This window comes from Myxocyprinus asiaticus, chromosome 1 (assembly GCF_019703515.2).
Source record: "Myxocyprinus asiaticus isolate MX2 ecotype Aquarium Trade chromosome 1, UBuf_Myxa_2, whole genome shotgun sequence".
Taxonomy (NCBI): Eukaryota; Metazoa; Chordata; class Actinopteri; order Cypriniformes; family Catostomidae; genus Myxocyprinus; species Myxocyprinus asiaticus.
The window spans coordinates 67,749,698-67,777,224 of NC_059344.1; the positions used below are offsets into that span (position 1 = coordinate 67,749,698).

A 27,527-nucleotide genomic window follows, 5' to 3' on the forward strand; every position below is an offset into this window, starting at 1 on the left:
AAAAAAAAAAAAAAAAAAAAAAAAGGGTAAGAAAAGTAATTCAAGAAATCTATGAACGTAAGCTAGTTTCTTATGCAATTATATTACAAATATAAAGTTTAGCTTGTTTAAGGATTTTTACTGAAAACATATCTGCAGTGAACAATACTCGCTGCCTCAGTATGCGATACCAATTACAAATGATTACAACAAAACAGAAAAACAAACAAATCTTGTGAATCTGAAGTATTGCAAGCTTTATGCCATTACGTCAACAAAGTTCAGCTAACAGTTTAACTGTTTGAGCTTTCAGGTAAATCAAGATTGACATTTACTCTCTGCTTTTCCATCATGTGATTTTATCTGAAGTGTTTAAGGGCTTTGTTAAGAACGGTTATCAAAACTCAAGCAGCTACTTGACGTACACGTGTCTTTGGCAGTAAAAGTCAACGCCTGATTGGTTTCCTGAGTGAAACTGTGAGATTGTGAAAGGGAACGTGTGATTGGTGGAGCCCGCTGTCACTCAGTGCGATGTGTTTATGTCATGAGGAGGCGGTGCACGTTCTGCAGATGTTGCTGTGATAGGACGAGACAGTGCGTCTGTTCTTTACCACGAGGACATGGAATCATCACTTTACCCACCAGCACAGAGCCGCCGCTGTTCTGCTCGTCTTTCGCCTGAGAGAAACAAAGTTAGACAAAAGCACACACGCTGGCTGAATCTCACAAACAGGGTCATATTTAGTCTCAAAATCAATCAGAAATAAGAAATTCTATTTTACAAAAATTACAGGCAGTACAACAAGCACTATAATGAAGTATAACATTTCTGTAATACACTTACTACATTATACATTTATAAGTGCCTTTTTGTTGTAAATGGGCGAATCTCATGAAACCTGTCACTGCGAAAAAAGGGATGTATTGCTTAAATTGTGAGTATTTATTCTGCCTGTTTTACAGATTTTAAAAGTCATTGTTTTACTGTTATAGTAAAAAAAGATTCTGTTGTACGTGTGTGTTACGGTAATGACAATTAAAGGGATAAAATATGTTTGAATCAGATATTATCTTTTTAAACATTATAACAGTTATAACATTTCAAAAAAGTATTTATACGCATTTGCAGCATTGCCTTTAAATTATTCAGATTTTAATAAAAATGAGAATCACTGTTGAGAATTAGGGGTGCACCGATCGATTGGCCACCGATCAGGATCGGCTGATATGTCCGTCACACCCGCGGGCTCTGCAGGTGCTCTCAATATGTCAGTCACTCATCTCAACGCTATTCTGTGAGGATCCCAATTTAAATCAGATTAATGTTGGTCACAATATCACTAATAAAAGATATACCTGTTTAACCTTCAATAACTGCACTGCATCTTCACGCATTTGCTTAATTCGTGATTTGTCTTACAGTACAAGACACCAAAGACAATAAACAAATCATAGATATGAATGATTTCTCACTGGAGCAGTTTTAGAGCTTGTAATTGATATATTTTTCTTATTTTTGAACGTATCTCTACTGTGTGTGATGCTCTCATGGTTTTTACTGGTTACCATTATGACACAATGACATTTGATATTGACAACAGAACTATTAATAACTGTTTAATACAAATAAATATTAATTATTTTAATGTAATTTTGGTAAAACTTAAAAGGTTTCATTTCTTTAAAATTAGTTAATGCATTAGGTATCATGAACAAACAATGAACAACATATTTTTTACAGCATTTATTAATTATAATGTTAGTTAATAAAAATACAATTGTTCATTGTTTGTTCATAGTGCATTAATGTTACTAATACAACTTTTGATTTGAAAAATGTATATGTTGTAACTAACATTAAGTTAATTAGTTCATGTTAACTACAGTAATGTTGTTAAATAATATGCAGTTGCTGCCTCTAATTTCACATAGCTACAGATAAATGAAAAATTAAGGCCAGTTTGTCCTGTAAAAGAGCAAATAAACATCTTTTTGATGAACTCTTTCATTCTGTCTTGTCTGTTGCTTAAAGAAAAAAAAAATAAAAATAAAAAATAAAATCAGTATCGGAATCGGCCATGAAAAATGATGAGAATTACAAACAAATTCAAAAGTTCAATGGCTGAATGAATTCAGGTAAAGAAAATGTGTCACCAAAAAAATTAAGGACCATAAAAAAATAAAAATAAATAATAATAATATTATATATATATATATATATATATATATATATATATTTTTTTTTTTTGTGATTTATTTATCTATTTTTTGCATCAATCAAAGTATAATTTCTTAAAATGTTATTATTAATTTATTTGTATTGGATGCATGTATATATATGTGCACTGTATGTACATATGCACTGTTATTATGCATTAGTAATGCTTTTAGTCCATGCCAAAAAAGCTATACTGGAATTTGAAAATGGATTTTGAAAATGTGTGCATGTTGTTTGTCATCAAACCTTGACGAAAGCAGCAGACGGGAATGTGGCGAAATCTGACGGTACACGAGCACCAGGCTGCTGAGACACGACGTGTTGTGATACTTCACCCTGAGAACATCATCAACACAACATCATCGTTAATACAACAACATGTGAGGTGAGCGTTCAGTTTGTGTTCTCATCATCAGACTGACCTTCAGTTTGTCCAGAGTGTCACGGAGAGACTTCAGTCTGGCCGTCTGCTCCAGTAACTGAGCGCTCGCACTCGCTGTACAGACACACAGAAATGGTTTTATTATTCACCTTTTAGTTTATATTTCACGGACACATTTCTATTTTGTTTTTATAGTTTTAAAATCAACGGCATGCTTGTTTGAGTTGTTGAAAACATATTATTATTATTATCATTATCATAACCCATCCAAAACAACATAAAAAAAGTATTAAAAAAGCAAGAGGAAACTGTTTTAAAGTGCAATTATTGGAGAAGCATACATCGCCATCTGCAGGCGAGATCGTCTCGTCTGCTCCCACACGGGTCAAACGAGTTTTTTTGTTTAGTTAGGTTTTTAAACACTGTTGTTTGTTTTGTTGTTTTCTTTATTTAATTTTTTTACTTTGCACTAACTGTTTTGTTTCAGTATATGTTTTTTTTTTATTTTTTATTGTTCTTATGTTTAGATAAAATTCAACCACTATTTTTTCTTTCGTTTTCTTTGTTTAATTTGCACTAATTGTTTTACATCTTTCTTTTTCTATTTTTGTTCCTGTCGTTTATTTATTAAATGTAGAACATTTTTCATCCACTGCTTCTAGTTTTGTTTAGTTTTCTGAGTTTACGTTACACTATTTATTTTATTATGTTAACAGCAATATTTTTAAATCAGTAGTTTTGGTGATAATAACGCTGTTGTCACACAAACGGTCACCTGGTGTTTTTCCGGTGATGTCGACGACTTTAACACCTGCACTCATCTTCAGCAGGTTACTCAACAGCAGGTCTGTTTTACGGTACAGTGATCCCGAAACGCCGTCCGGTACGGGACCCTCTTTCATCACACCTGTCATGTTGGGCACCTTCAGCGGCGGCAGAGACGCCAGCTGTGCCCGCATCTTCTCCGCCTGTGAGCAGAAGTCAAAGGTTACAATCTTGACCGTGTTCAGCGTAGAGTCCGTCATCAATCGAGCGACGATCACGTCTGACATGTTTAAAATTACACTCTTTATTGATTGTGTAACATACTTCCTGTCTGTTTTGTGCTTGTTATTCTTGAAAATCAATAAAGCAGCGTGACTTGTAAACAGTAAAGAGGTATAAATGTGTATTTATTTGTTTTGTGGTGATGTTGACAGACCTTGAATCTGTAGTTTTCACCCTTGAGGTGTTTGATGGCGAGTCGCTGCACCTCGATCTGTTGTTTGAGAAGAGGAGAGTCCACAACCTGAACCACACCTGAAACTCCAGCCGTACCTGCTGACAGTCCACCTACACACACACAAACAGAGGTTAAAGGTCAATACAGGTGAGCATCAAAGGGAAATATCAGTGTGTGTGTGTGTGTGTGTGTGTGCGTGTGTGTGTGTGTGTGTGTGTACCACTAGCAGTTCCCGTGACAATGGAGGCAATGCCAGATGCTTGCGGTGCACGGAAACCCTCGGCAGCTCGTGATTGGTTGTTGATCCTCTGTTTTAACTCCGCCTTCTCTGATTCCAACTGATCAATATCTGCCTGCAGCGCGTCCATCGTCTCCTCGAACTCCCTGCAGAGAAAGAGACAGTGAGAGCGAGGAATTGTGTTTGTGATTCCATCATTGAAGAACTCCCATCTGTTAAAAGGACTTTCTGCATCTTTTCCTGATGAATGAGTGAATCTACCTCGTTTCACACTGAACGTTTAATGCTTAGGGTAAACTCATGACATAAGTTAATGTACAGTCAAGGCAAAGACACGCACTTCTCTTTTCTCTTGAGCAGAGAGAGCATGTCATCTAGTTTGGTCTGGATCTTCTCCACTCGCTCATCTGCGTCTTTCGTCGACGTGTCCAGCTTTTTCTCCAGCAAACTCAGACGAACGTTTGCCTCACTCAACTCCTCACCCTGAGACAGACGAAACAGAAACTTATTTTCCTGTTTAACTCTCATGTTGTGTTCCCATCATTTTGACCTGGATGACTTTATTTAATTTTTTATTTTATTAATCCAATTGGAATAAAATTCCTTGACTTTGTTCACATCTGGTAATATTTGAAAACACACACAAAAAATTTGACCATTTTCTTCACATTCTTCACACTTGTGGGGCAGAAATGACCGGCCATTGGAAATGAATGGATTAGTCTACAATAAACAGAAATATTAAGTGTTCAAGAGCATCACAATCCTTAAAATGAGCACATATGTGGATGTGTGTTTGCACACACAAAGTCCTTGGACATAAACACACTCACACAGACACACTCACTCACTCATATACACACTCTCACTCACTCACACATATACACACTCTCACTCACATCACACAAACACTCACTCACTCATATACACTCTCTCTCTCTCTCACTCACTCACACACATATACACTCTCTCTCACTCACTCACTCACACACATATACACTCTCTCACTCACTCACACACATATACACACTCTCACTCACTCACACACATATACACACTCTCACTCACTCACACACATATACACACTCTCACTCACTCACACACATATACACACTCTCACTCACTCACACACATATACACACTCTCACTCACTCACACACATATACACTCTCTCACTCACTCACATACACACACTCACTCACATACACACACTCACTCACATACACACACTCACTCACATACACACACTCACTCACTCACTCACATATACACTCCCTCACTCACTCACACACTCACTCACTCACATACACTCTCTCTCTCTCACTCACTCACTCACATACACTCTCTCTCTCTCTCACTCACTCACACACATATACACACTCTCACTCACTCACACACATATACACACTCTCACTCACTCACATACACACACTCTCTCACTCACTCACATATACACACTCTCTCACTCACTCACATACACACTCACTCACATACACACTCACTCACATACACTCTCTCTCTCTCACTCACTCACTCACATACACTCTCTCTCACTCACATACACTCTCTCTCTCTCACTCACATACACTCTCTCTCTCTCTCTCTCACATACACTCTCTCTCTCTCTCACACACATACATTCTCACTCACACACACACATACATTCTCACTCACTCACTCACAATGTGTGTCGAGCGCCCTCGTGCATCATCTTTCCGTGTACACTCTTTGAGGAATATTTCCAGATCTACTCATCATATTATGTTGTGTTTGGGCTCGTTTGAATCGGTATAGTCTGCTATAAGTTACCATATGTAATTGTCTGTGTTATATGTATATTTCAGGAAGTAATAAGGAAAAACGTGACAAAAAGACACTCCTGTTTATTATATTTATGTGTGTCTGTGGGAATTTCATACACTAAATCTCACTGCAGTTTGACCTCTGAGTGAAACAAATTTATTCATTGCATTCTAATAAATAAGACCTTTCCAATGATATATTATGGTTTTATGAACACCGAATAATAATGTTGTGATAACAAATTTGCAAATGATGAGAACGAAACAGTTCTTATTTGCCAGCAAATTAAAAAGCATTATTTAAGAATCTGTAGGATCAACGATATATTTGTAAAGTCCAGATTCTAGGTGTTAAAACAACACCTACTTTGTTCAGATCAAGCAAGTGGTTATTCATTTATTATGTAATTATTATTATTATTATTGTTTTCCTCAGGGTGTGCCCTCCACAGGCCCGGTTTAAAATTTTTATTTTTTTTAATGTCATAATTACTAAAAAAAGAAGTTGATAAAAAGATCTAATGCAATATCTTGTGATAATATTTGCAATATGAGAGACTTATAAACAATCTTAGAGGGCCGGTCATTTTTGACCGGGAACACAAAATGTGTTAGCACAAAACGAACACAACACAAGGGTTAACCACAATGTATTTAATCTAAATATTATTTTACTAAAATGCAATATTATTGTAATATAATAAGTAGACGTTATTACTCCAGGTAGCATCTCTATCTAGACAGAAACAGTAAGATTAATCGTTTCAGACCTTGATTTTGAGTGATTTCTTCAGTTCTTTGATGACAGTTTCTCGATCTTCAAGTTTATTTCCCAAACCTTCTGCATCTGTCATCTCTGCTCTCACAACTGATGAACGGATCTCCACTGGAGGACGCTAGAGACAAACGCACATGCACACGCACATGCACACGCATGTAAACAGAGATCAAGCAACACAAGACAAACTGATTATTACGGTCACTATGAATTATCTATACTTTATAGAGACAAATTTGCCCTTATGAGTAAGCTAAATATGATAAAACATCTATTCTGGGGACATTTGGGGATGTCATGTATGGAAAAACAATTATTCAAAAATTATAATTATTATCTTTTCATCTAAAATATGCAAAATAAAGATTTTAGGATTAGGCTGTGGCTTTAGCTTTAGATAAAAACAGTTTAAGTCCATACTATGTTTTCATTTAGACATCAAAGCATACATAAGTGTGTGTGTGTGTGTGTGTAAACAATTTCAATGTAAATATTTTTTACATTTTCTTTTATGGTTGTCATTATAATTAGCTTCATATCAAACCAATAGAAGTCTGTGGTCCTCATTTACATCTAGATAAACATGTGAGTGTGTTTGTACCGGGCACTGGGGTTTCTCCGAGTCGTACTCTCCTTCCTGCATCGCCGTGGCCATCTTGTTCATGGTTGCAATGACAGCGCTGCACGATTTACGCAAGCAATCATATGGATTCATTCCATGAGACCCGTAAACCTGTACACACACACACACACACACACACACACACACACACACACACACACACAGAGACAGACACACACAGAGACAGACAGAGACACGCACACACAGACACGCACACAGAGGCACAGACATAGAGACACACAGACAGAGACACAGAGACAGACACACACACACACACACACACACACAGAGAAATAGACACAGAGACACACACACACACACAGATACACACAGACAGAGACAGACACAGAGAGACACACAGACACACACACACACACACACACACACACACAGAGAAACAGACACACAAAGACACACAGAGACCCAGACACACACACACACACACACACACACACAGGTTAATAAGTATTTACCAAAACTAAAATGTAAACTATTGATATAACAAAATTGTGAACTGAAATAATGAAAAATAAATACAAAACGAATGCAAAACACTGAGAAATAAAAACTACAATTAAATAAACGTATATGTAAATATAGTCAGCAAATATAGTCAATATCGTTTCGTGTTGTGTGACGTACTGCTGTGTGTATGTTGTGTGTAGTGCTGTATGTTGTATCACGTGTTGTGTGCATGTTGTATGTAACGTTACAATACAACACGTATTGCGATATACATCACGATTCAATACAGCACGATATCCTGATTCGATTCAAATTCACAAGCTTTTAATTCCAAGTTAGGTTTATTTCTGTTATAATGTTCACTTTGTTTACATGCAGTATGAAAGATATTCTCTTTCAGATAATGCTGTTATTAAAGGAATATTCCGGGTTCAATACAAGTTCAGCTCAATCGATAGCATTTGTGGCATAATGTTGATTACCACAAAAATAAATTTTGATTCGTCCCTCCTTTTCTTTAAAAAAGCTAAATTCGAGGTTACAGTGAAGCACAATGGAAGTCATTTTTACAGACATTTTAGGGTTTACAGCATTACATCATCATGGTAACTAAGTTGTAAAATTGGCTCTAACTTTACACAGATGTGGTTAGTATGTGATTTTATCAGACTAAAATCATGTTAACACACATACTTTTGAAACAGTGAGTATTTGAATGTTTACAGATTGACCCCATTGACTTCCATTGTAAGTGTTTACCCTTACAAAAATTGAGAGTTCACTGCAAATTTGTGGCAAATTCACCACAGATAATTTTCACATGCAAATGAACTTTGCAGCAAACTTGTGGCAAATTGTCCATTGTTGCCAAAGGTTTGCCGGAGGTTCATCACTACCGGTGAAGAGCTGCAAACTTCTGGCAAACACATGCGGCGAATCAAAAGCTCATTTGCATGTGAAAATAATGAGCTGCAAATTTGTGGCTAGGTATGTTTTATCTATGTTGCATTATGTTGCGTTACATTTGTGCATGTTGTGTACATGTGTGTGTATTGTGTTGCGTGCTGTTTTGTAAATTGTTTGTGTATTGTGTTACGTGCTGTTGTGTGTGCATCGTGTTACACGTGCTGTTGTATGTTGTGCGTGCATCGTGTTACTCGTGCTGTTGTATGTTGTGCGTGCATCGTGTTACTCGTGCTGTTGTATGTTGTGCGTGCATCGTGTTACACGTGCTGTTGTATGTTGTGCGTGCATCGTGTTACACGTGCCGTTGTGTGTTGTGTGTGCATCGTGTTACACGTGCCGTTGTGTGTATGTTGTGCGTGCATCGTGTTACACGTGCTGTTGTGTGCATGTTGTGCGTGCATCGTGTTACACGTGCTGTTGTATGTTGTGCGTGCATCGTGTTACACGTGCTGCTGTGTACAAGTTGTGCGTGCATCGTGTTACGTGCTGCTGTGTACAAGTTGTGCATGCATCGTGTTACGTGCTGCTGTGTACAAGTTGTGCGTGCATCGTGTTACGTGCTGCTGTGTACAAGTTGTGTGTTAATTGTGTACGTGACGCTGTGTACATGTTGTGTGTGCATTGTGTACGTGATGCTGTGTACATGTGTGTGCATTGCGTTACGTGATGCTGTGTACATGTGTGTGCATTGCGTTACATGCTGTTGTGTACGTGCTGTGTGTGCATTGCGTTACGTGCTGTTGTGTACGTGCTGTGTGTGCGTTGTGTACGTGTTGTGTGTGCATTGTGTTACGTGCTGTTATGAACGTGTGTGCATTGTGTTACGTGCTGTTGTGTACATGTTGTGTGTGCATTGTGTTACGTGCTGTTGTGTACATGTTGTGTGTGCATTGTGTTACATGCTGTTGTGTACATGTTGTGTGTGCATTGTGTTACGTGCTGTTGTGTACATGTTGTGTGTGCATTGTGTTATGTGCTGTTGTGTACATGTTGCGTGTGCATTGTGTTACGTACCGTTATGTACATGTTGTGTATGCATTGTGTTCCGTGATGCTGTGTACATGTGTGTGCATTGTGTTACGTGCTGTTGTGTACATGTTGTGCGTGTACTGAGTTACGTGATGCTGTGTACGTTGTGCGTGCAGTGTTACGTGATGCTGTGTACATGTTGTGTGCATTGTGTTACGTGATGCTGTGTACATGTTGTGTGTGTATTGTGTTACGTGCTGTTGTGTACATGTTGTGTGTGCATTGTTACGTGATGCTGTGTACATGTTGTGTGTGCATATGTGTTACGTGCCCTTGTGTACATGTTGTGTGTGCATTGTGTTACGTGCTGTTGTGTACATGTTGCGTGTGCATTGTGTTACGTACCGTTATGTACATGCTGTGTATGCATTGTGTTCCGTGATGCTGTGTACATGTGTGTGCATTGTGTTACGTGCTGTTGTGTACATGTTGTGTGTGTGCATTGTTACGTGATGCTGTGTACATGTGTGTGCATATGTGTTACGTGCCCTTGTGTACATGTTGTGTGTGCATTGTTACGTGCCCTTGTGTACATGTTGTGTGTGCATCGTGTTACGTGCTGTTGTGTACATGTTGTGTGTGCATTGTTACGTGCCCTTGTGTACATGTTGTGTGTGCATTGTTACGTGCCCTTGTGTACATGTTGTGTGTGCATCGTGTTACGTGCTGTTGTGTACATGTTGTGTGTGCATTGTTACATGCCGTTATGTACATTTTGTGTATGCATTGTGTTACGTGCTGTTGTGTACATGTGTGTGCATTGTGTTACGTGCTGTTGTGTAAACGCTGTGTGTGCATTGTGTTACGTGCTGTTGTGTAAACGTTGTGTGTGTAGTGTTACGTACTGTTGTGTAAACGTTGTGTGTGTATTGTGTTACGTGATGCTGTGTTACGTGATGCTGTGTAAACATTGTGTGTGCATTGTGTTACGTGATGCTGTGTACATGTGTGTATTGTGTTACGTGATGCTGTGTACGTGTTGTGTGTGCATTGTTACGTGCTGTTGTGTACATGTTGTGTGTGTAGGGTTACGTGCTGTTGTGTACATGTTGTGTGTGTATTGTGTTACGTGCTGTTGTGTACATGTGTGTGTATTGTGTTACGTGATGCTGTGTACATTTGGTGTGTGTACTGTTACGTGATGCTGTGTAAATGTGTGCATTGTGTTACATGCTGTTGTGTACATGTTGTGTGTGTACTGTGTTACGTGATGCTGTGTAAATGTGTGCATTGTGTTGCGTGCTGTTGTGTACATGTTGTGTGTGCAGTGTTACGTGATACTGTGTACATGTTGTGTGTGCATTGTGTTACGTGATGCTTTGTACGTTTTGTGTGTATTGTTACGTGCTGTTGTGTACATGTTGTGTGTGTATTGTGTTACGTGCTGTTGTGTACATGTTGTGTGTGTACTGTGTTACGTGATGCTGTGTACATTTTGTGTGTGTACTGTTACGTGATGCTGTGTAAATGTGTGCATTGTGTTACGTGCTGTTGTGTACATGTTGTGTGTGTACTGTGTTACGTGATGCTGTGTAAATGTGTGCATTGTGTTGCGTGCTGTTGTGTACATGTTGTGTGTGCAGTGTTACACGATACTGTGTACATGTTGTGTGTGCATTGTGTTACGTGATGCTTTGTACATGTTTTGTGTGTATTGTTACGTGCTGTTGTGTACATGTGTGTGCATTGTGTTATGTGATGCTGTGTACATGTATGTGTATTGTGTTACGTGCTGTTGTGTACATGCTGTGTGTGTATTGTGTTACGTGCTGTTGTGTACATGTTGTGTGTATTGTGTTACGTGCTGTTGTGTACATGTGTGTGTATTGTGTTACGTGATGCTGTGTACATGTTGTATGTGTATTGTGTTACGTGCTGTTGTGTACATGTGTGTGCATTGTGTTACGTGATGCTGTGTACATGTTGTGTGTGTATTGTGTTACGTGCTGTTGTGTACATGTGTGTGCATTGTGTTACGTGATGCTGTGTACATGTTGTGTGTGCATTGTGTTACGTGATGCTGTGTACGTGTTGTGTGTGTATTGTGTTACGTGCTGTTGTGTACGTGTTGTGTGTGCATTGTGTTACGTGCTGTTGTGTACGTGTTGTGTGTGCATTGTGTTACGTGATGCTGTGTACGTGTGTGTATTGTTACGTGCTGTTGTGCACATGTGTGTATTGTGTTACGTGCTGCTGTGTACATGTTGTGTGTGTATTGTGTTACGTGCTGTTGTGTACGTGTGTGTGTATTGTGTTACGTGCTGCTGTGTACATGTGTGTGTATTGTTACGTGCTGTTGTGTACATGTTGTGTGTATTGTTACGTGATGCTGTGTACATGTGTGTGTATTGTGTTACGTGCTGCTGTGTACATGTGTGTGTATTGTTACGTGCTGTTGTGTACATGTTGTGTGTGTATTGTTACGTGCTGTTGTGTACATGTTGTGTGTATTGTTACGTGCTGCTGTGTACATGTGTGTGTATTGTGTTACGTGCTGTTGTGTACGTGTTGTGTGTGCATTGTGTTACGTGATGCTGTGTACATGTTGTGTGTGTATTGTGTTACGTGCTGTTGTGTACGTGTGTGTGTATTGTGTTACGTGCTGCTGTGTACATGTTGTGTGTGTATTGTTACGTGATGCTGTGTACATGTTGTGTGCATTGTGTTACGTGCTGCTGTGTACATGTGTGTGTGTATTGTGTTACGTGCTGCTGTGTACGTGTGTGTGTATTGTGTTACGTGCTGCTGTGTACATGTGTGTGTGTATTGTGTTACGTGCTGCTGTGTACGTGTGTGTGTATTGTGTTACGTGCTGCTGTGTACGTGTGTGTGTATTGTGTTACGTGCTGCTGTGTACGTGTGTGTGTATTGTGTTACGTGCTGCTGTGTACATGTGTGTGTATTGTGTTACGTGCTGCTGTGTACATGTGTGTGTATTGTGTTACGTGCTGCTGTGTACATGTGTGTGTATTGTGTTACGTGCTGCTGTGTACATGTGTGTGTGTATTGTGTTACGTGCTGCTGTGTACATGTGTGTGTATTGTGTTACGTGCTGCTGTGTACATGTGTGTGTATTGTGTTACGTGCTGCTGTGTACATGTTGTGTGTGTATTGTGTTACGTGCTGCTGTGTACATGTTGTGTGTGTATTGTTACGTGCTGCTGTGTACATGTGTGTGCATTGTTACGTGCTGCTGTGTACATGTGTGTGCATTGTGTTACGTGCTGCTGTGTACATGTGTGTGCATTGTGTTACGTGCTGCTGTGTACATGTGTGTGCATTGTGTTACGTGCTGCTGTGTACATGTGTGTGCATTGTGTTACGTGCTGCTGTGTACATGTGTGTGCATTGTGTTACGTGCTGCTGTGTACATGTGTGTGTATTGTGTTACGTGCTGCTGTGTACATGTGTGTGTATTGTGTTACGTGCTGCTGTGTACATGTTGTGTGTGTATTGTTACGTGCTGTTGTGTACATGTTGTGTGTATTGTTACGTGCTGCTGTGTACATGTGTGTGCATTGTGTTACGTGCTGCTGTGTACATGTGTGTGCATTGTGTTACGTGCTGCTGTGTACATGTGTGTGCATTGTGTTACGTGCTGCTGTGTACATGTGTGTGCATTGTGTTACGTGCTGCTGTGTACATGTGTGTGCATTGTGTTACGTGCTGCTGTGTACATGTGTGTGCATTGTGTTACGTGCTGCTGTGTACATGTGTGTGCATTGTGTTACGTGCTGCTGTGTACATGTGTGTGTATTGTGTTACGTGCTGCTGTGTACATGTGTGTGTATTGTGTTACGTGCTGCTGTGTACATGTGTGTGTATTGTGTTACGTGCTGCTGTGTACATGTTGTGTGTGTATTGTCACGTGCTGTTGTGTACATGTTGTGTGTATTGTTACGTGCTGCTGTGTACATGTGTGTGTATTGTGTTACGTGCTGCTGTGTACATGTGTGTGTGTATTGTGTTACGTGCTGCTGTGTACATGTGTGTGTATTGTGTTACGTGCTGCTGTGTACATGTGTGTGTATTGTGTTACGTGCTGCTGTGTACATGTGTGTGTATTGTGTTACGTGCTGCTGTGTACATGTGTGTGTATTGTTACGTGCTGTTGTGTGTGTAGTGTTACATGATGTGTGTGTATTGCGTTATGTGCTGTTGTGTGTGTATTGTGTTACATGTTGTGTGTAGTAGTGTCTGTATGTTGTGCATATTGTGTTTTGTGTATGTTGTATTAATTGTTACTGTGTGTTGTGTTAAATGTTTTTTGTGTTGCATTATGTGTTGCTGTGTGAATGTTCTATGACATGTTATTGTGTTTACGTTGTGTTACATGTTGTATGTTGTGTTGTTGTGTGTATGTTTTGTGTATGTTGCATTGCATGTTGTGTTGTATTACGTGTTGCTGTATGAATGTTGCATTATGTGTTATTGTGTGTATGTTGTGTTATGTGTTGTATGCTGTGCATATGTTGTGTGTATTATGCATCATGTGTTGTGTGTACTTTGTGTTTTGTATTGTTGTGTACACATTGTATGTGTGTGTTCATGTCGAGTTGTGTTGTGCACCTGCTCCACTGCTTTAAATACGATGTCTTCAACTTTCAGAGCTGCCAGTCCCTCTTGCTCTGCGAGCGGCGCGATCAGCTGAGCACCTGCGGCTGCTACTTCCTGCAGCACTGCCACCACACATGTCAACTGCTTCCTGCAGTTCAACAGTGTCTCACTCACCTACACAAACACACACAACATCACATCACACATCAGTTGTCCATGTGTTACAAGTTCGATGAAGTTTGGAGTTTGTGTTCAGATAATACTGATATCGAACACACTCAATCACTCTCTTGTATCGGAACGGTTTGAGAAAGCAGTTTTTTGTACTGAGGATAACTCTCACCTCAGATGGGAAAGCAACTGCAGCAGGTATTCCGGGTGCGTCCGTTCCAGGCATCCTCCTGCGAATTTTCTTGCAGAATTGTCGTATATCACCGCAGGAAGTGTCCAGGTCCTTCAGCAGCACAGAAAGCTCCACCCCTTCCTGCCCCGCCTGCAGGAACGCCCGCAGACGGCCGACTTCTGCCCCCATGCAGTCCAGAGCACTCTGAGTAAACTACGCATCACAGAGAATAGCAGTTTTACTGTCTGACCTCTGTGTGTGTGTGTGTGTGTGTGTGTATATGTGTGTGTGTGTATATGTGTGTGTGTGTATTCACCTTGATGTGGTCAGCGAGTTGTATGGTACAGTCTTCAGGTTGTTCAGACAGATGAACGCTGTACAGTTGCTGTAGGAGAACGTATAAAAAAATACTGCACTGAACTGGCACAAATTCTACTCAGCAGTTCATCGAGTAATGCAAAAGTTATTGAACATTTCAACAAAATTCAGGAAAAACACAGTTCATTGAACAATAGCGGGGCATGATGTCACTTTATATGTGGTAAACGGTAACATTTAAAAAATGATCACATTAAAAAAAAAAAAAAAAAATTGTTGTTTCGGACAAAAACATTCAAATGAATAAACTGAGCAAATTTAAAGCACTAACATCATGTGACAACCTTCCCCAGTAAAATTTTTTATTTATTCATTCATGTACGGAGGACATAGTCCATAGTAAAAATATATAAAAATATCATTCAGTTCAGAAAAAAAAAAAAAAAATCTTAAATTATACTAAAATTAGAGCCGTCAATTTAACATGTTAATTTAGAGCGATTAATTACATGATGTATGCAATCAATCATGCCCCTGAACCATCAATAAATATCATCAGAGCATATATGATGCAATATATCTAAATAATCTGAATTATAATGTTTATTAAATCTTATAATTTTAATATACTAAATTATCTGTATTTGGTGGCCTGTCTCAGTAAATAATGACTTTCGATTAATTAATTGGTGTATAATGTAATTAACTAGATTAAAAATTATAACAGATTGACAGCTGTCGATTTAACGTGTAAAAAAATAAAATAAAAATGCATGCCCCCGGACTGTAATAAATAATATTCCTCCCATCGGAGCAACTCGTGCATGAAGTAGCACCTGTTTTCAGCAGGGGGCAGTAAGTGAAACTCCCGCTGTACAGAGAGCAAACCACACTTACTGACAGCAGACAGCACAAGAGGAGGACGCGTTCAAACAGCGGGACGGAGCACAAATATGACGTGTTTTTCTAAGTTTCAAACTATGTTTAACTTGATAGAGCAACCTAGAACTCTAGTGCTTATGACAATGACTCATTAATATACTGAATTATTGGGGCTGAGGCAGTGGTGGCTCAGTGGTTAAGGCTCTGGGTTACTGATTAGAAGGTTGGGGGTTCAAGCCCCAGCACCACCAAGATGTCACTGTTGGGCCCTTGAGCAAGGCCCTTGACCCTATCTGCTCCAGGGGCACAGTAACATGGCTGACCCTGCACTCTGACCACAGCTTAGCTGGGATATGTGAAAAAAATAATTTCACTGTATATGTGCAAATGTATAATGTGTGATAAATAAATAAAATTAAAACAAAATATTGTTATTTCAGGGCCGTTCTCAGCAAATAATTATATATGTGATTAATTGCAATTAAATTAAAAAATAATCGATTGAAAGCCCTAGATTATATGTAATATAATATATGTCTTGCTCAGTAGCAAAACAACACAACTAAATACATGATATTAAGTCTCCACCATGATAGAGCAATGTGTTTGTACCTGGTAGTATTTAATGGCTTTAGTGAGCAGCTCCACTTGAACCGTCTCATCCAGCTGATCTTTATGAAGCAGATCAATGAGGAAGTCCAGAGAACGCTCATGAACACTCATTTCTGAATACAGAGTCCCCATCCGCTTATAAACCTCAACACTGCACTGACTCAGAGCTCTGAGAGAGACACACAGAGAGACAGAGAGACACAGAGAGAGAGAAGTGATCAGAATAATCTTCAGAATATCCCTTTTATGTTCCACATCAGAGAGAAAGTCATATGGTTTCTAAAATGGCATGATAGTGAGTAAATGATGACTGAATTTGAATTGTTTGGGTGAACTAACACTTTTAATACAGAATGCTTTTGAACGTAAAGTCACAGAGCTTTTGAACTGAAATGCATCATATGAGAGAGTGACACTTCACATCTATTTTGGCAGCTTTTGTTCTGCTTGAGCAATAGTGTGTTTCAGCAGCTGAGCCAACAAACGCACCACTAAACTCAAGATATACAAATATAAATCAGCACAACTGATCCCTGACTCTACAGAACACACACACACACACACACACACAAGAGGAAGCACTTAAAGCGTCATGTAAAGTCAGTTTACACTCTGTGACACCGCTGTGAGTGTTTTTAGCACTCAGTTCCTCATTAGCATAGAGAGACCGGCGGGTTGAGTCACTAAGAGACCAGGAGGTTGTACTGAAATATTCTGTGTATAGAAACATTCAGCACCTCAACCAGCACAAGGGTGAATCTCATGAAGATGCCCATCTATCACCCAGAAAATAAATAAAGAAAGATAGAAAAGAAAAATAAGTTTTTATTTTACAAAAAGAAAATGAAGCCTATTTTAAGACTTCTTGTTTGTTTAGTTTTTTTGCATTATGACATTATTTTCATGAGAATGAAGCACATTTCACCCCAGACTTTCATTTGAAACAAATATATAAATTGTACTGATCTGATTAAAGTTATTAGTTACTATAATCCCATTAGTGTCACTTATAAGATTCTTGTAATCAGACTGCATTTACTGACTTTCAATTAAGGCAGTTCCTAGGGCTAGGTATTGATACAGATTTCCTGATTCAATTTAAAAGCTCTCGATTTGAGGGAGGGGGGTTCCAGGAGGTGTTGGTGGGTGTGGGTGTGAAGTGAAGATCAGAGCGGAGGAGGGGTGTGAGACTGGGCTTTTCAAACCTGCAGTAAAACACATTTAGTTCATCAGCCATTAGTTGACTCTCTACATAGTGAGGGGGTGGTGTCTTGTACTTGGTGATGCTTTTCAGGCCTTTCCACACAGATGCAGGATCGTTGGCTGAAACCTGGTTTTTCAGGTTTTCAGAGTAGCTTCTTTTACCACTCTGATTTCCTTATTCAGTGTGTTTCTGGCCTGGTTGTACAATATTTGATCCCCACTTCTGTAAGCACCCCCTCTGGCATGACAAAGTTGTCATAGTTTTCCTTTAAACCATGGTTTATTGCTATTGAATGACAAAAATGTCCTAGTAGGGATGCACATATCCTCACAGAAACTGACATATGATGTCACAGTATCTGTGAGCTCATCCAGATTGGTGTCTGCAGATTCAAAAACACTCCAATCAGTGCAGTCAAAGCAGGCTTGTAGTTCCAGCTCTGCTTCATTGGTCCATCTCTTTACAGTCTTTACTACAGGTTTAGCTGATTGGAGTTTCTGCTTGTAGGTCGGGAGAAGATGAACCAGACCTAAAGCTGCACGTAGGACAGAGCGATATGCATCCTTTACAGTGGTGTAGCAGTGATCCAGTTTATTTCATTCTCTGGTGGGACATGTGATGTGTTGTTTGTATTTTGACAGTACGTGGGTGAGGTTAGCATTATTAAAATCTCCCAGAATAATGATGAGAGAGACCGGGTGTTGTTGTTCTGTGTCTGTGATCTGATCAGCCAGCTGTTGCAATACTGCGTTCATGCATGCTTGTGGCGGGATGTACACACTCACCAGAATAAATGAGGAAAACGCCCGCTGTGCTTCTAAATTAGGACAGCACATCTTCTTCAATGCTGTAAGATCTGTACACCAACATTCGTTGATGTAACAGCATGTTCCACCGCATGTTCGGTGGAGCATGTTCTCCAATGATTCCACAACGCGAACCGCTCTGAACAGCTGAAAGTCCGGCAGATGTAGCGCGCTTTCCCGGAAGCCACAAAGAGCAGCAGAGTTAGAAAAGTCCTTATTTTGTCTGAGTAAGCAGAAGCAATTTGTCCGTTTTGTTGGTGAGGGAGCGGACATTTGCCAGATGAATACTCGGCAGTGTTGACAAAGCTTCACAAGAGTGCTGGCGCACTTCCCTCGCTTGAGTCTCTTGGAGTGCTTGTAGAACTGTGCTGCGCCTCCAACTATGATGTCTAATAAAAGGTCTGAATAATCAAACACCGGCAAAAAATGATCAGGTATGCTCTGCTGAATATTCAGCAGTTCATCCCTGGTGAAACTGATTGGGAAAGAGTGACAAAAAAACGTGACAAACAAACAAAAGTAACAAAAACACGACAGAGCTCCACGCAGTGAAAGGATCTCGCTGCTGAACTTCTTCATCACTATACTACTCAATCTTTTTTTAATCTTGAGAGGGAAAAACACAAATGTTTGTGGAAAGTGTTTTAGAGTAGTAGAGTAATTGTAAAATGTTGTTACTTTTTCGACAAAGTAATTAGTCATCTGATTACGATTTTCAGAGAAGTTTGAAGTGGATTACTTCACTGAGCAACGGATCCAAAACTGATTCTCTTATTATAACATTTAAATGAATGACTCCATGTTCTTCCTTTAACTGCAGTGTCTTTACAAAAACAATAACATCCAGGTTCCCGAAATGTTTTAAAATGGTATATTTTAAAAAGTATAACACTAAAAATAACCCATTGTCAGTGAACGCAAATTTGAATGTGTAACAGGTACTCTGTGCACGCAAAACAAGGGAAAACAAATGCAAAGTGAACTCATCATCATATTTAACTGTAATAGCGTCTGTGAAAATTAAACCAATTTTTTCTAAAGAAATTTGTTTACAGTTTTTATAATGTAGAGTGCAGTAGCAATGTACGTACAGTTCATATTTGTGCAGTGTGGCCTGCAGCAGAGTCAGAGAATAAACCAGACCGGACGCAAAACTCAGCTGCTCTCCGGCGGGGCCTCGCAGTCCAGCGCGCTCCACCGAACCGCCGTTCAGATCGAACTTCTCCTGTGCTTGTTTACTGATCAACTCCGCCTGACAACACAACATCATCTTTATTAATAATCATTTTGTTAACAAGTTAACTCCACAAACAAATTACCTAATCATTACAATCACGCATTTTCAAGCCACAATGTCTCATTTTAAATGTAGCAGTCAAAACTAAATTTACATAATGAACAAGATTCGCCATAATGTGACTGTGCACAATTTTATTAATTAACATATTTTCCAGAAATAAAGTTGCACCTGGTCATAATGGCATTGTGTTTAAAAATAGACAACATTTAAACCAAAAAAAGCAAGATAAAAGTCTTAATGAAAGTCTCCTCTTTCATACTTTGATAGAAGTGATGAATTGTGATTAGCGAACTTTTTTGCATTCTGAATTGATTCAAGCTATTTTCAAGTTATTTGCTCAAACATACACACACACACCTTGCAGATGAGTCGGGGTATGAGCAGCAGTACCAGGATGCAGTCATGATCTCCTCCGTGTCTCAGGAAAGACTCCGGCATGAAAGACATGAGCAGAGCCACCTGACGATTCGCTTGATTCACCTCCATCTTACGCAGCTCCATTTCAATGGCCTACACACGCACACACAGTTACATATACACCTACAATATACCTTTAAATGTTAAAGTGTGTGCGTGCAAGGCTATTCGTACTTTAGCATAGGCTTTAGTCTCTGCAAACTTGATCTTGAAGTCAAAGAGTTCAGTCGCTGGCTGCTGCAGCTGTTCGACCGTGCTGCTCTGCTGACTGGTCAGCTCACGGTTCACTTCCTATTTATGCAGAAGAGAAAAGAAACATAAAAAACCCCAAACAGTGAAAAGCTCAACGTTTCGGAACCTACAAAAACAGTGTAAAATGTACAAACGAACGAAAAGAGCAAAAACAGACCTGTACTGTTTGCGTTTCATTGTGACATGTGAAGGCTTTTCAGCATCACGACTCATCAGTGTCTCACTGACCTGCAGATGTGTGGTGAGATCTCTGTATTTGTTGATGGTTTGTTGATAATCTGCGACGGTCTCTTGTGCGGCCTCCACTCTCTTCTGAGCCTCTCGGACTCGAGCTCCTGACAGGTCCAGCTGCTCGCGCAGTTCCAGCTCCGTCTCGCGAGCGTTCTCCTGCAGCTCGTCATTCATCTCGTTTATCGCTTCCTAAGCAATGCAACAGAGGTCAAGGTTTAAAGCCACAGTGTCAGCAAAGAATGAAGAATAAGGCTCCGTTCCAAAGCCTAGTGAGCTGCCTTGCTATCTACGCGTACAAGGGCAGCTAACTTCTCTACCAAGTGACTGATTTTAGAGGCTGAAATTCTGTGTATAATCAGGATTCGCACTCTTTTCAAGGCACAATTTTCAAAGACATTTTGTGTGCCCAACAAGTGAAATATTTAAGCAAACCCCCCCCCAAAAAACACATGCGTCCATTTAAATCGAGCTTTTATTTTGGCGTTTTGTGTGTTTTAGTTTCTCGCCTCCAGATAAGCAGTTCCCTACATGACCCAGTGTGATTATTAATGTGATTTAATTAAATAAATACATAGTCTGTATTAGAGGTCGACCGATAGTGGATTTTGCCGAAACCGATAACTAAGGTGGTGGAAAAGGCAGATAGTTTTAGAGTGTGTGCTTTGCTAAATTTTATCAGTTTGTGTGTTCCTTGGGAATTGAACCCATGAGTTTGGCATTGCTAGAGCCATGCTCTACCAGTTGAGCTACAGGAAAAATTCAATTTACAGGATGTAAAAACATTTTCTTAGTCTTTCCATACTATGACAGCATGGATGTAGATGCTACACGAGTCCAAAATGAATAAAATCCCATATGCAGTTTATTGTGAACAAAATACTAATAATAACCAGAAGAAAAAAAAATGGATTTGGTGCATAATGTTGGAATATGAACTATTAACAAGCCTGAAACACTCAAGGGACTCTTATTTTGAAAATCACAGGGATTTGGCTCCATTACAATGCTCTATATTAAAGTATTTACACAGTTATATATATATAAAACAGATCGGTAAAACCGATATATCAGTGTGACGAGGAGGGGGGCAGGGCTACACACGCCCAGCACCCAGTCGGGCTGATCAGCCGAGGAGAGGGATGTGCAGCGGAATGCAGCAGTTCGGGGGAGAAAGAGGAATAACCTGGTTCGCCGGTGCCCAGATACGCTGTCGCCCGGCCCTCGGCCACTTCCCAACCTCTGGCGGATGACAGCCACTCCTCACCGAGTGAACCGGAGCAAGACCTCCCACCCTTGGCGGATGGAATGCCCCTCTGCATTTTGGCGGCCGGTAGGGAGCCCCTCTGCCCCTCGCGGATGGCGGCTGTTCCTCCGCGTCCAGGCGGCCGGCAGCGACTCCTCCGTCCCCCGGCGGACGGCCGCAGCTGCTCCTTTGGGTTGGCTGGTAGTGGCGAGGACTCCACGACAGCGCATCCCTCCTTCTTCCCGGGTTTCGGCACCAATGTAACAAGGTTGACATGGGAAAGGAGGTGGTGGGAACCGGCTGAACCGTCAAAATAATAGTTGAATGAAGACTTAATCAAAAAGACACAGAACACGAACACAAACGCACACACTGCAGCTGCGTGTGGCTCTCTCTCTCCCGAACTGCCACATTCCGCTGCACTTATCCCTCTCCTCGGCTGATCAGCCCGATTGGGGGCCGGGCGTGCGTAGTCACGACCTGGAACCGCCCTCCTCCTCGTCACAAGCAGGCTACCTCTAGTCTGCAGGAGTTGCACACTTCAGAGTACTCTGCTCTCTGTCATCTCACACACACACACACACACAAGAGCACGAGTGATGCTCATGATGAGGTGTTTTCAGTGTATGAAGCATGCATCACTTGCAGATTAAATATTTATTTAATTAAATAACAGACTTTTGAGGTTTAATAATCACAGAAGGACATAATTGCAATTTTAATTCAACTAATTGTGCATTCAAACATTAATTTTCATCAAAATGTCATTCCACAGCAAATGTCGTTTTTATGACTAGATTCCGTGATTCCGTCTGTCTTTTCCCGCATACGACATGTGGTAACCGCGGTACAACTTTACTCCGATTGTTCAATTAATGAAAATTAATTCACAACCGAGGTATTAAGGCCGAATCACCACGTTATGAACCCACGGTGTGAATGTGTAAAAAAATCAGTCTAAAGTTTATAACTGCTGGAACTGAAAAAATAAATTATATATATATATATATAGTACTATATAAAATACTTAAACTTTTGTGTTGGAGCGAAGCAGAGATGACAGCAGATGACCAGAGGATGTCTGTGAAAATGACAGATGTAACAAACATAACTTTTAAACTAATCAAAAGGTACTACTGTCTAAAGAGGATGTGGCAAGAGAGAAGTTCAAGCACACGGTCTAAAAAGGGCTTGCAAGAGGAAACTGTCCACATGTTACTCTGCAGCTTTCTGATGATGAACCAGCTTGCAGCATTCTCACGCAATAACATTTGTCAGTTCATGAGAGTTGTGTTTTGATGATGTTTAGTTGAAAAAGAAAACGCTGGTTTCATAAATTTTAACCACTAAGTTGTAATGAGCAGTTATAATAATAATAGGAAATTCATTCAAATTACTAGTAATTCTCCCATTAGATGTCAATGTCACTCTTATTTATAGAGCACAATTAAAACAACATCTGTTGACTGTGCTGTACATAATATCGTGAAATATAGTAAAACACAGTACAAATAATACATAATATATAAAAAAACAAACAACCGAAGGCATCACTGGTTAAAAGCTATAGAAAAAAAGATAAGTTTTAAGCTTTGATTTAAACTCGTCTACAGCTGTGGCTGTTCTAATAAAAACAGGAAAGCTATTCCAGAGTTTAGGTGCCACTACAGCAAACAGGAACTTGTATATATGTTAGTTAACATGCTAAAAATATCAATCTTTTTACATGTATGAACAGTTAAAAAGTTCATGACTTACAATATAGTTTAAGATGAAAACCACCGGTTTACGAATGATAAGCTTAACATCCACTGGGTCAAAACTGACCCGCGAATGCAACGGGTGTATGCAGATTCTGAACACAATAGGAGGGTTAATTTGGTCGAGGAAACATGCGATTTGTTAAGTCAAAATGTTAAAACATTCCATTTTTTTTTAATGTTTTCTCTCAATTTGGAATGCCCAATTCCCACTAAGACTCACAGCATGTGGAGGATCATGCTACTCTCTGCGATCCACGCACAACTTACCACACGCCCCACTGAGAATGAGAACCACTAATTGTGACCACGAGGAGGTTACCCCATGTGACTCTACCCTCCCTAGCAACCGGGCCAATTTGGTTGCTTAGGAGACCTGGCTGGAGTCACTCAGCACACCCTGGATTCGAACTCACGACTTCAGGTGTGACAGTCAGCGTCAGTACTCAATGAGCTACCCAGGCCCCCCAATCATTGCATTTATAACAAACTTGTTGTTACTGTTCAATACAATTTTAAATATCAGTCTGATTTACTCTCTCTGTTATGGACCAATTCTGAAAGCACTCTTTAGTTTATTGTTTATTTATTTAATTTTTTTTGTCTCGAGTTGTCTGTATTTTGTTTTGTTTTTTTTTTTCCAAATTTCCTGCTGGAAAATGTTTCTCATGATAAAAAAAATTAAAGCTAAATCACATGATACCTGGTATAAGCTTTTCGTTTACAAAATTCTGGCTTGGCCTGCATACCCCAAAGACTTTTTTTTCATGTGACCCACCTGTCGATGAAGTTGAAGAGCCCTGCAATAGAGTTTGATGTTAGCATGTTGCTAAGCTAATGACAATAAGCTTTAAATATACACAGCACACACAAACATTTGGTACAACAGACTTAGATTGCACTGATTTTGATTATTATCAGCACTTTCCAGAATTCAATGAAATAGAAGTATATTTATGATCAATGTTTCTCTCACTTCATTCATCTTCTTGTATGGTTCATCGCAGTGCAATCTGGGATTGACTTCTCCGTGAAGGATACAAGTGATGCTGCCTTACAATTCGTCCAAAAGAAGCTACCGTTTCTTAGAAGGAAGCATAATTATGCCGTACACCTTTTGGAAACTGCATTCGCGTCAGGAGCACTTAAGAAGCCTTAAAATGTTGCCTAGGTAGGCAGCTCACTAGGTTTTGTAGCAGAGCATAAGTGTTGACAAACTTCACAAATACTCATTAAAAATGAATTTCAGAATATGTTGTGTGTGTGTGTAATATAGGAGTGTGTCTCTCTCTCACCAGGTCACTGACAGTCTCTCTGAGTTCTCGCACTTTCTCCTCCAGGTCTAGATTTCTCTCCGTCAGTGTCTCCACCATCTCCTCCGCCCCGAGAGCAGCATCCACCTGAAACACACACACACGCACATAATTGAGCTCTTATGACCATTCTGCACCCTCTCTCTAACGTTTTTTTCCTGTTGCACCAATTAGAAACATCCCCATTCGCCTGCGAGCGCTTCGCTGCACTTTTACTCCGAGCTGTGGGTTTGCAGTCGTATTGAAGCTGTATTACATTATAACAGATTCATAACACAATCTGTGCTGAAATGTGCCACTCAAACTGTTCAGATCAGACTGAAATGATGAGGGATCTGGTTAAAAACAAAATAATAAAATGCAGGGAATTTCCGCACACTTTAATTCACTTTACAGGGCAGCTGCGAATGAGTAAACCAGTAGATACAGATGTACAAATAAAATCAATAAACTTGTTTTTGTGTCAAATTGTAATTCCAGAAGATGCGCTAGTAAATCCGCTCTCTCTCTCACGGCGAGCGCTTGTTGAGTTTAGCGTGAGTGTGTGCAGTGAGGAAGCGCTTCGTCCCATAGTTACTGAACTTAAGATGTTACAGATGTATAAACCTTTCTAAACCTGTTAATTCAACATGCAAATGGCGTTTTAAAACTATAAAACCATTGCTCCTGATTACAAATCAACAAAGCTGTTAACATTGCAAGTGAGTGACGTTGGAGCGATCTAGTTTTGCTGTCTTTCATATCTTGGCGCTCCCTCATTAGTCATAATGCAGCACATTTGAAAAGAAAGGCAGAAAAAGCTCAAATTATTTGTGTAAATGTATCAGCTACATGGTGAAGTGAGAGACTTAAACACTTGTTACATCTCTCATCTATCTAGAGTTCCATCCAGGGTCGGACATTAATTGGGGCGCTGGCCAAAAATGACCCGAAACTGGGGGTCTGGGTATCTCAGCGAGAACTGATGCTGACTACCACCCATGGAGTTGTGAGTTCAAATCCAGGGTGTGCTGAGTGACTCCAGCCAGGTCTCCTAAGCAACCAAATTGGCCCGGTTGCTAGGGAGGGTAGAGTCACATGGGGTAACCTCCTCGTGGTCGTGATTAATGGTTCTCAGTGATTGAATCTTTGATCCTGTGTGTGAATACACTACACATGGCCAAAAGTTGCATGACAGCATGACTAAACGGGTGACCGTAAACACATCATCTCCTCCACAGAACTCTTGGCTTAAAAACTCATGTGTAAATGGCAGGACGGCTGAGGTTAATGATGCATTTATGAATATATATCTGTAAAGTGCTTATATGGGATTACATAAAGGCATAAATCATATCTTGCAAATTATAAATGTGATTCAGTTTGGCGGGACATTGTCTTAAAAACATAATATATGTAAAAAATAATTATCTTTGGACAAATTTTTAAAGCCATGATGGTAAAAACAGCTATTTGTCATTTTTGCGTTGAAGCCAGTGAAAATTTTGGACCGCGCCACTAGGAAAAATCCTTAGCGTTGAGCCCCGCAAACTCACTGACCAATTTCACTTCAGCCACAAATAACTAAATAAACCACCAAAAACACTGTGCTCTTCGTTTTCACATTGTCCCTGTCCACTTTGAGATACTGTCTCAGCCCACGATTCATCATCATTATTTTTCGGGACCCAGTCAACTTAAATATTACGTTATTGTAATATTATAATATTTTATTCATTATTATTATCATACAAAAAATTATATATTTATGTTATGCACGAGACATTGCTAATTGTCCCAGTTAAACCAAAGAGTTCGAAAATGTTGAGCTTTTATTTTGGCAGCAAATGCACCACAGCGAAACAATGTTTACAGTTTTTAAGAAAATGTACCTATGAATGTCTTATTGTTGTCCCTTTATATTAAGCACTGAAAAAGTTACACATTTCAACTTCAGTGTTTTCATCTTTCAGAATGTTGTGGAAATTCAGAGTTGTTTTTGCATTTTAGTTTTAATAAATGTTCTTTTTGGACTGGAGTGGAAGCCTTGACTATTTTATCTTAAAACAAAAGATGAAGGGAACATAAATGGATGATATGAGCCTTTTAAATTGTTTTGAATATGGTGCAACACACACACACACACACACACACACAATGCAATGCAAAAATATCTAGATGCATTTTAAATGAATTTGAATATGCTCTCTGAAGCCACACACACACACACACCTGTTCTTTGAGCTCATCTATGGTGGCTTCAGCTTGTTTCATCTCCTCTTGTAGTTTCTCTTTTTGTGCTCGCAGTGTCTCCAGCTCAGAGTTCTTCTTCTCCATCTGTTTCTGAAGCTTCACGTGTTCCTGCTTCTCAGACGATGACAAATCCCTCATCCTGAACACAAACACACACACACAGAACAGAGTGATCATGATAAAGAGACCGGGTGAATCGCACAAAACCTTGCCACAGTGTTTCCTGCAGCGGCCCTCCACAGTTACTGAATCTACAGCAAATCGTAAAATAATGGAGAGACAATACGTCTTTCTATGGAGTTGTCCTCGCGGACTGCATCCAGAAACACGACCAGTGTAATCCGACTGATGAGCAA

At 39.8% G+C, this 27,527-nt stretch overlaps 1 protein-coding gene across 3 annotated transcripts in view; it reads right to left on the reverse strand.

Moving 5' to 3' along the window:
• The window catches only part of LOC127447505 (dynactin subunit 1-like), a 47,217-nt gene continuing 19,690 nt past the window's right edge, over nucleotides 1–27,527 (reverse strand). For all 3 annotated transcript variants that reach the window (XM_051709446.1, XM_051709438.1, XM_051709428.1), the window contains 19 exons: nucleotides 27,151–27,310; nucleotides 24,922–25,026; nucleotides 20,621–20,812; nucleotides 20,315–20,431; nucleotides 20,081–20,233; nucleotides 19,515–19,675; nucleotides 16,414–16,582; nucleotides 14,918–14,986; nucleotides 14,602–14,814; nucleotides 14,271–14,432; nucleotides 7,221–7,352; nucleotides 6,612–6,737; nucleotides 4,380–4,522; nucleotides 4,022–4,185; nucleotides 3,781–3,911; nucleotides 3,355–3,547; nucleotides 2,620–2,693; nucleotides 2,444–2,533; nucleotides 1–657 (listed from right to left, as the gene is read on the reverse strand). In XM_051709446.1, coding sequence (XP_051565406.1) covers nucleotides 517–657; nucleotides 2,444–2,533; nucleotides 2,620–2,693; nucleotides 3,355–3,547; nucleotides 3,781–3,911; nucleotides 4,022–4,185; nucleotides 4,380–4,522; nucleotides 6,612–6,737; nucleotides 7,221–7,352; nucleotides 14,271–14,432; nucleotides 14,602–14,814; nucleotides 14,918–14,986; nucleotides 16,414–16,582; nucleotides 19,515–19,675; nucleotides 20,081–20,233; nucleotides 20,315–20,431; nucleotides 20,621–20,812; nucleotides 24,922–25,026; nucleotides 27,151–27,310 — 2,695 coding nt within the window. In that variant the 3' untranslated portion in view covers nucleotides 1–516. The remainder of the gene's footprint in view (nucleotides 658–2,443; nucleotides 2,534–2,619; nucleotides 2,694–3,354; nucleotides 3,548–3,780; nucleotides 3,912–4,021; nucleotides 4,186–4,379; nucleotides 4,523–6,611; nucleotides 6,738–7,220; nucleotides 7,353–14,270; nucleotides 14,433–14,601; nucleotides 14,815–14,917; nucleotides 14,987–16,413; nucleotides 16,583–19,514; nucleotides 19,676–20,080; nucleotides 20,234–20,314; nucleotides 20,432–20,620; nucleotides 20,813–24,921; nucleotides 25,027–27,150; nucleotides 27,311–27,527) is intronic.